This window comes from Scardinius erythrophthalmus (genome assembly GCF_964197995.2).
Source record: "Scardinius erythrophthalmus genome assembly, chromosome: 5".
NCBI lineage: Eukaryota > Metazoa > Chordata > Actinopteri > Cypriniformes > Leuciscidae > Scardinius > Scardinius erythrophthalmus.
Genome location: NC_138225.1, coordinates 48,116,226 through 48,126,232, shown reverse-complemented (window position 1 = coordinate 48,126,232; position 10,007 = coordinate 48,116,226). Strand labels below are relative to the sequence as shown.

At 36.5% G+C, this 10,007-nt stretch overlaps 2 protein-coding genes across 2 annotated transcripts; both read right to left on the bottom strand.

The window, feature by feature from the left end:
* Positions 1 to 152: 152 nt before the first annotated feature.
* On the bottom strand, positions 153 to 3,104 carry alkbh4 (alkB homolog 4, lysine demthylase). The gene is made up of 3 exons (XM_081364559.1): positions 2,927 to 3,104; positions 1,674 to 1,868; positions 153 to 778 (listed from the first exon to the last, which is right to left on the bottom strand). The coding sequence occupies exons 1-3, from the start codon at positions 3,056 to 3,058 to the stop codon at positions 260 to 262; spliced, it is 846 nt and encodes a 281-aa protein (XP_081220685.1). The 5' UTR covers positions 3,059 to 3,104; the 3' UTR covers positions 153 to 259.
* Positions 2,927 to 6,787, bottom strand: polr2j (RNA polymerase II subunit J). Its single transcript, XM_081364560.1, has 4 exons — positions 6,656 to 6,787; positions 5,920 to 6,009; positions 5,658 to 5,832; positions 2,927 to 3,844 (listed from the first exon to the last, which is right to left on the bottom strand). The coding sequence occupies exons 1-4, from the start codon at positions 6,706 to 6,708 to the stop codon at positions 3,809 to 3,811; spliced, it is 354 nt and encodes a 117-aa protein (XP_081220686.1). The 5' UTR covers positions 6,709 to 6,787; the 3' UTR covers positions 2,927 to 3,808.
* Positions 6,788 to 10,007: the final 3,220 nt, after the last annotated feature.

The window sequence follows — 10,007 nt, the reverse complement described above, 5'->3', positions numbered from 1 at the left end:
GGATGCTGCACATCGGTGGTGGTTGAGGAGATTCCCCCCTTCTATGTAAAGCGCTTTGAGGTCTCAGATAAAGCGCTATATAAATGTAACGAATTATTATTATTATTATAAAAATAACTGCAGCTCATAACCATTATTCTTTCACAAAATAACACAACAGTGAGTAAAAAGAATATGCCTTTATTTAATTTAAGAATGAAAAAGAATCACTTTACAGTCGTGTGCAAGCAAAACCGAAGCTACATTCACTTATCTAAGCTTATAGAGGTGCACCCTTGAAGCTCAGTGCTATATCTAACAACTCTGAGCCCAGTTTCTCCTGCTCTCCTCCCTGTAGAAACTCGGCAGACAGTTCCCGGAAGGTGCTGCACACTCTGCGCCCGTGAATGTCTTTTCTGTGGATGGCGTGTTTCCAGCGGTGACGTGCCTCTCCGTAGAGTACAACCAATGATCTGCGCGGTAAATGCACAGCCACTCTCACCTCCCCGTGCTCCACGTCTCCCCAGCCTCCATCTAAACTCATCGTGAGGACAGTGTCCGAGAGCAGGTTAATGGTGACCAGGTGCTCTCCCCACAGCCAGCTGTCATCCAAGTGAGGGTCAATAGCAGAGCCTCTGACGGGATCGTAGTCTAGGTTGCATTGCTCTACTGGTTTGAAGGAGGCCAACTGAGGAGCCTGAGACATCCTGTCCACCAGGTGGCGACTGATAGCAGGCAGGCCAGTGAAGTCTCCCACACAGACACGCCGTTTTTTGAAGTTCACCTTTGGCCCAAAGTCCTTTGGATATAAATATACTGTTATTTGGATGTTATTACAATAGTACCGTTTTACAACTTTTATAACCTAATATTAAATTTAGAAATTACATAGAATTTCTGAACTTTTAAGGGGGACCTATTATGTTTTTTTTGTTACATTTTCAACTAGTGTGTAAGCTTGAAAAAGGACAATAAATTTACAGTGTCACTGTTTCTGAAATCCCTGAAATGCCACCATTGCAGTCTTGAGTTTTCTTTAAGGAACACATCACAATATTTCTCATGTAAATAATTCCCGCCTAAGATACTCAAAAAAAAAGGGGGTCGAGGCCTGTTTGAGTTGCATTAGTAATGTTGAAACTCATGGTTATGGTAAGGGGCGTTACGATTCCGAAACAAGCTCTACAGCGGTTGACCAATCACAACACACTGGTCCAGCCGGCCAATCAGAGCACATTGTGCTTTTCAGAAGGAGGGGCTTCATAGAGACAGGAACTGAATAGAGTGTTACAGACAGACTGGGAAGAGAGGTGCTGCAACAATGTCAAATATGAGAAAAATAATGTGTTTTTGAACATTCAAGCATGAAATCCTATTCTAGCAGAGCCCAAAAACAAAATCAAGACTTTGTATAAGGGCATAATAGGTCCTCTTTAAAAATGCATCTCACACACCAGCACTGTTGTAATAAACTGAACAAATCCTCAAACTAGAATAAAAAAATAAAAGGTGACCAGTTATGACAGTTAAATTATACAATTTTCTGTGACAGATTTATGAATGCTTTAAATTTAAATCATATATGTTCTTATATACAATGTTTACTACATAAATTATGTGCTGCTGTGCTGATGAATAAAAAGTGGAAGGAATTTATTTCTTAGTACACAGTGTCTGTGTTTTCCCTTATTCACCTGTTTCCGTCGGCCTGACTGAGATTCTCTCCAGACGTCTTGATCCATTCTGGCGATCAGCTCTCTCTCTTCATCTTCGGACACAAAATTCTCCCACAAAAATATTCCAGGAAACACATAGGACTGTGGAGAGCCACTCTCCTCCTCTCGGACCGCTGTCTTTGACACGGGATCATAGGTGAAATCATATTGGATCTGCAATAGAATATATATGTATACATATACACTTTTATTAAAAATATATAGTGGTGTTCAAAAGTTTTGGGGCAGTACGATTTTTTTTTTTTTGGGGGGGGGGGGGGGGTTACAATGTAATGTTGCAAAAGATTAAATAAATGCTGTTCTTTCGAATTTTCTATTAACCCCAGGTGAATAAGGTAAAAAAAAAAAAAAAAAAAAAACGAAGATATCACCATACTTCCCCAGTCAATTGATTACATTGTATTACAAGTTTTCTGAAATGTTTAAATATGCAATTAAAGCATTAGCCCATCTAATTAAATATGAACTAATTTGCATAAACTTCTAGTACAAAAATCTGAACATTAAATAAAGCCAGGTTCAAAGCCAGTTGTTTAATTTTGTTGTCATTGCAGTCAAACGTTTTTACAGAGGAGATTTTGGATTTAGGAATACATTTTTTATTTTGGATGTTTTCTTTTCACTCGTCTAAAAAAAAAAAAAAAACACTTTATGAAAAGCCAAAAACCACAAAATTGACAGATGCATGAAAAAACAGTTATAGCATGTAGTGTCTCATCTTAAAAATTATGAAAAAATGCATCATGGCTGTGACACAAATATTAAACAGCACAACTGTTTTCAACATAGATATTAATAAGAAATGTTTCTTGAGCACCAAAATGTGATACTGACTGAAGACTGGAGTAATGATGCTGAAAATTCAGCTTTACATTTTAAAATATTCAAATAGAAACGAGTTATTTAACTTCTTAATAATATTTTACAGTATTATAGATTTACTTTATTTTTCATCCAGGCTTGGTAAGCATAAGAGACTTTTGCTCAAAATAACAAAACAAAGCAAAAATCTGACCGAACTCAAACCTTTGAACAGTTTGAAAAGCTTAGTAACACATTTTTGAGAGTCAAGGCAGAACAATCTGAGTTTTATTAAATGGAGGATCCGGTTGAACTCAATGCTGACTGTGACTGAGTGCAACTTCGGCTCATTTGTGCGCAAACTACAGATGTCAAGGCAATCTCTTTTGAACGTAATGTTGTCGACTCACCAGGTCATTCTTCTGCAGTAAATGTTGTTCAGACTTCTGTGCCTCACACCTCAGACATGTTCTTATTCCTTTACAACCACAGTTATTAATACTCGGAAAATACCCGGCAGCCATCAAGCAACGTTTGTGCATCACTTTAATGTGTCCCCTCAAAAACAACTGAAGGCCTATCAGTTCCCATCCCGAAAAGCCACATGTATCACAAACTCATGAAACAATGCGACAATATTAAGACTCACGGAAATCACAAATCAATGCATTTCATTAAAAAAAAGGCAATTTATTAACAACAAAAATAAAGTACATCACAATTAAGTGGGGCGCTGAAGAGGAATTTTCCTTGAACATAAACTTGATGTGCAAAGAAACATTTTCAAAGAATGTTCCAAGATTTGCTTTGTATAACCAGAATGCTTTGTTAGAAAAACAATATTGGAAGAGGAACTCCAAAGATCTTAACCTCAATGTTGTTAGAGGCTGTTAAAGATCTTATATTATTTATCCTGAGAGCTTGTCAGCTGTCATTTATAAATTAGGGCTGCGAAACGGTTAATCGCATCCAAAATAAAAGTTTGAGTTCACATAATATATGCGTGTGTACTGTGTAGAATTGATTTTTAAATATAAAAATACACACACGCATGAATGTATTTAAGAAATTTTTGCACGTATATTTATATATCATTTAAATAACACATTTTTCTTAAAAATATACATGCATGTGTGTATATTTATTTATACAAAATAATTATACACCGTACACATATATATATTAATGTAAACAAAACATTGTTTCACAGCCCTAACTTAAAACAATAAAATAAATAAATGGGAGTATTGTAGATATTCAGTTAGTTGAGTATGTTGTTGTCATCCAGTTCTTCATTCTATTCCCTCCTGCTTGTCTTTGATGGCGACCTGAAATAAAAAAGGTAAATTAGTAAATGAGACTGATACGCAGTGCTGCGAAATCAAATCACATCAGCCCTCACTGGCCAGAGGAAACTGGATTCTCCCAAGGTTTTTTCCTCCATTTCAGTCACCTGATGGAGTTTAGGTTCCCTGACACTGTCACCTTTGGCTTCCTTAGTTTGGGACACTTAAGCCTGGAACACACCAAGCCGACGGTCGGCCGTCGGGCAGTTTCCGTGCGTCGGCCGACTAAATCTTCTCAGTGTGTTCCGCACCGTCGGCTGAAATTGGTCCTCGGCGGCTTTGTAACGGCCGATTCGACATGTTGAATCGGCGTCGGGCCGTCGGTGAAAGAGGGAACTCTGATTGGCTGTTCAGCTTAGTGAACGAGTCAGTGCACGAGAAAAATAGCAAAACAGCGAGCAAAGTCAAAACGGTACAGATAGAAGGCTGTTCTAATGTTAAGTCATCTTACCTGAGTGTTCCTTGGTGAATATTTTAATATTAATATGAGCGGAGTGGAATAAAGAAAGTGTTTAGCAGGATTGATATTCAAAACGGTAAGCACACACTGCTTTGTTTATGGTTTGTGTATCTGCAGCCTACAGCGTCGGTTTCCCTTTTTGAATGACGAATATAGACGAATATATCTACAGAAATAGACAGTTGTCTCATTTACACGCAGACGCAGAACGCACATTCTAGCTGACAGTCGGCTGTAGTTCTCTCGGTGTGTTCAGGTGTCGCTTTTAACCCCGACGCGAGGCGACAACACAGTCGGCTTTCATCAGCGCTAGTTCGTCGGCGTCAGCTTGGTGTGTTCCAGGCTTTAAAGAGCCCTTTTACAAAGTCTTGATTTTGTTTTTGGGGTCTACTATTCGAAACAGAATGATTACCCTGGAAATCCAGAGTTCTCGCGAGAGCACAAGTTGAATTTGCTCAGTGAGTTACTCTGGTGTCGAGTAATGATGCTCATTAAATATGCCCTTATATCCGAGCTGCAGCAATCACATCGGGTTATCTGATATAGGCGGGCCAGAGGCGAGATGACGACAGCGCTGTGACGTCGAAGTCATTAGTAAACATTGCAAGATGGCTATGGATGAACACCAGTTGTTTGAAACGGCTTTGGCCGCTACAATGAACGAGTTAGACTTGGCTTTTTATCTAAAAGAGGAACAGAAGACGCCGCTCGAATCGTTCCTTTGTAAGAAGGGCGTTTTTGCTGTTTGGCCGACCGGATACGACAAGAGTCTATACCAGTTAGCTCCGCTGGTAGCTTAGCATATGGGGCTTGTTGTGATTGGTCGTAGTGTTATCCAATTGCATGCAGTTGGATTTTCAAATGCATGCTTGGTGCCGCCCCTCGAGCTGGCCGATTTTCATTAGTCGATGCCAGACCATTAATCTTTCAGATTTGGGTCTGGATTTCCAGGCTAAGTTTCGATTCCAATATGTTAAAAAATAAAACTCCAGTCAAACATTTAGATATCAAACATTAATTGCAAAACGTTCTGTTGCAGCTGAGCAACACGAACAAAAAATCAGCAGCCTAAAGAACAACTAACTAATAAACTAGACTTACTAGTTTCAATTTCAAACATTACAAAAGACAAGTATGCAGTCAGTAATACAATAAGAAATTAGCAAATAAAAATACAACTGAAAGTTCAGAACTAGTTCTTGTAATAACAGTACATACAGAACAGAACTGCCACAAGAATTTAAACATATTATATATTTGATAACTTGTTATTGATTGTTTGTTACTTTAAAGCTGCTTCGAAACAATCTGTAATGCTGTGCATTCGACACATACCCTGAACCGCTCCTCCAGCAGGGACAGCTCACTGATCAGATCCGTGATGGCATTAGTGAAGGCTTCCTGGGGACTGTAGTCTGGTGTCGTCTGAACGCGGATCACAATCTTGTGTTCTAGAGGATGAGGAACCTTATACCCAGCAAACAGCACCTGAGGGTCCTTCAGCAGTTGCCTTATGGAAACATGTCACAGGTCGATTACACAAACCAGCAGAGTGTCCCAGTAACGACTCAAACACGTCTGGCCATCAGAGACTTACGAGCGGATGATGTTCCCCAGCGTGTGATCCTCTTTATTCAGTGTGAACAGACACGCATTTGGCACCTTGGTGTCTTTAACTATTGTGATTCTGGAAAAGGAAGATGAGCAGGAATATTAGACAATTGCTTCTATATTTTTTTTCTTACTCATTTACAAAGAGTACTGTGGCGGTACCATGGTAAAATGATGGTAATAATTGTGATACTTATAAATACTACAGTACTGGTTAAATACCACATACATGTACCATGGTATTCTAAAGAATATCCAAAAACTTTAATATATAGGTGTACATACATACATACATACATACATAGACTTACCACCTGTCGTTCAGTAATGGCTCAGAGTCAATATTTACTTTTTTTATTTTGTTAATAGGTACTTTTTTGAAAATGTGACTACGTTTAGTAAGTTTCACAAAGAATCTTATTCATGAACACCCTTTTTCCAGTTTATATGTTCTATATATATATATATATATATATATATATATATATATATATATATAGCACCCCAAAAGTGGAACATGTCTATTAAAATCACAATAATGTTTTTTTATTAATTTTTTTTTTTTTTTTTTTACAGATGGGCTCACAATATCTGTCGTTAGCCAACAAGCTAAACACTTTGCAAGCTACCTCCTGTATTCCAGCTGTTGACTATTTGTTTCATTATAGGCAGCTATCCATTAGTATCACTTAATAGTAGAGATTGCGTTGCACTGCACTTACTTCTTTTCTCCCTCGAACAGTAAAAAGGACTCGAATGCTGGTGGCGCGTTCATCCTGTTTGAAACCCAGCGGCGATCCTCCTGCTAATGGACGCACACTGCACTGCGCATGCGCACTACGCCAGTTTCACACATGACCTTAAGCGCAGTTTGGGTGAAGACCGCTAGAGGGCAGTGATAAGCCGTATATCAATTACTGATGAAAAGTTTACTGACGCTCAATAAAGGCGAATAAAGATGTCAACCTTATTTTTATAGTCAATTTCTTAAATATTTGTGTGTTTTTTTTAAAGATTCTTCTACCACAAGTTGAAATGTTTTGAAAATGAACCTAATGTTTTCTTTTCGATTTTGTAGGCCTACATCCTGACCTTTGCACGTTTCTTCGTACTTTTTATATTTTCAATTTGTTTAACATACCTGTAATTCAAAAAAATATGCTGAATTTCATGATTGTGCAACAATCAAACAAATTTTAAATGGATCAATAATTATTTCACACCCTGCTGCAGTGATATTTATTTATTTATGTATTTATTTATTTACCTTATTTACCTATCTTCCTGTTTCTAGTTTTACTGTGAGTTCATGTTTCCCTGTGTGTCTGTATTCCTATATCACCTGTTCATCTGCTATCTCGTTATCATGTCAGCTGTCTCATTTATTTGATTAGTCCCTGTGTATTTAAACCCTGTGGTTGGTTCCAGTTGTCAGTTCTACGTCGTTTTATGTGATGGTTCTGTCCCTTGTCCTTGTTCCTGTTCTTAAGATTCTGTTTTGTGAATATCGGAGTTTATTTTGAAATAAAGACTTCTGCACTCAGATTCTGTTTCATTTCTGCTTCAACCAACGCTGACAATGTGTAAATGTGTATCTAAATACATGGTAATATAAATATATAAATGTAAATCTGAATATAAAAATGTAAATCCCAATATATAGTCTATAAACCTGATAAATGCAAATGTGAATAATATATAGTTTATAAGCCTGAATATATAAATGCAAGTCTGAAAATATGAATATAAATCTGAAAATAAGCATATAAATCTGAATATATAGTTTATAAGTCTGAATATATTCATGTAAATTTGAATATATAGTTTATAAGCCTGAATATATAAATGCAAGTCTAAATATATAAATGTAAGTCTGACTATATAAATGTAAATCTGAATACATAGTTTATAAGCCTGAAAATACGAATGCAAATCTGAATATATATTTTATAAGCCTTAATATATATAAATGTAAGTCTGAATATATAAATGTAAATCTGAATATATAGTTATGATTATATTCAGATTTACATATTCAGGCTTATAAATATATATTCAGATTTAAATGTATATATTCAGATTTACATTTAATTATTTCCTGTTTGGCCCTACACACTTTCTCTATTACAAATACTAAACATAAACTAAGCAAAAAAAGAAACGTCCCTTTTTCCGGATACTGTATTCTAAACATAATTTTGTCAAATAAATCCAACTAAGCTTTACAGATCCTTATTTGGAATATATTTAAACAATGTTTTTCATGCTTGTTCAATGTGAACCTGTGTAAACCTTATCGTTCAGTCGAGACATTGTCATGTCTCTTGTTCCAACGTGTCCTCATGACCTACTGATCTTAATCTCAACATATGACTCATACATTTGACAACTCCTTGTGCTATGGTGAGTAATAAATAAACAGTGATTTGATTCGGAAAGTGTCCTTTTAGGAAACAATTGGGTAACAGACAGCTTTCTTGATATTTGTCATTAAAGCACAATAAATAGCCCTCAGTTAAAACAGTTCTTCGATGTTATTAGTCATTCTTCATAGAAATGCATGAAAAGTAGTGATGCAAGCAGTGTCTGGAGACAGTGTCAGGAAACACTGAAGCAATGATGATCTAACTGTCTGTTTTCTTCTTTAATAAAAGCCAACATTATATCAGAGGAGACTGTGTAAATGCAGGAAGGTTGAGGAGTTGACATAGGACGCATTTTTGCAGTTTTTTTAATTAAAACTGACAAAGAAAGTGATGTTATAAATATCACACAGAGTTATGTGAAAAAGCAGACATCAGTCAAAAAAAGGAAAAGATGTGTGTGTGTGTGTGTTTACGGAGGGAGTAAGTCTTGTGTGGGTGAAGAAAATCCACAAAGAAGTCACCCAGACCACGTGTCTTTCACAAGTTTCTTCACTTCTTCCACATTTTAACTTCAGTAATGACTCAGAGACAAATATTTACTTTTTGTTTTAATTTTTAAATATTGTTAATGTGGTAGCACGTCATTGAAAAATGTCATTATGTTTAGCAAGGTACACAAGGAATCTTATTCATGAACGGGAGTATTGATATAATTCACATCAAAAGCTGAACATGTCTGCTTAAAATTGCTATATTTATTATTATTATTATTATTATTATTTACAAACTATTAAAATATAGTGGAGCGGCTAAGTGATATAATCGTTCAGTTTATGATACAAGCGTGAAAATTGGCATGAGCAGTCTCCATGGGTCACTTGACAAGAAAATTGTCCGAGCCACTTGAAATTTCAAGATTTTTCATTTTTCAAGATGGCCGACACCTTAGTGGAGCAGTTAAGTGATATAGTGTTTTTTTGGTGATACAAGCATGAAAATTAGCATGAGCAGTCTCTGATGGTCACTAAACAATAAGCCACCCACAGCTACTTGAAATTTCAAGATGGCGGCCATTTTTCAAGATGGCCACCACCTTAGTGGAGCAATTAGGCCCATGGCAATTTTCATGCTTGTATCACCAACTAAATGATTTCTTAAGCCTAATTGCTCCACTAAAGTGGTGGCCATCTTGAAATTTCAAGTAGCTGTAGGTGGCTTATTGTCAAGTGACCCACAGAGACTGCTCATGCCAATTTTCATGCTTGTATCACCAAATAACCCACTATATCACTTAACTGCTCCACTAAGGTGTCGGCCATCTTGAAAAATGGCCGCCATCTTGAAATTTCAAGTGGCTCGGACAATTTTCTTGTCAAGTGACCCATGGAGACTGCTCATGCCAATTTTCACACTTGTATCATAAACTGAACTATTCTGCCAAACATAAGCACTTAGCCGCTCCACTAATAGTTTGAATTATAATATAGTCCTGGCTTTGATTATTTTATATTTTATAATATTAAACTATAGAGATAACTAGTGAACTATAGAGATGACTAGTTTTTTTATGCCAATGACCCCCAGATATGATGATATGAGAGGGACCCCTTCCAAAAATATAAATGCAATATAATTTCACGAATTAAGATCCATTTATGCTGCGTTACAAAAAAAAAAGGTGATATTATAAAAGTGAAAACCTTTTGTG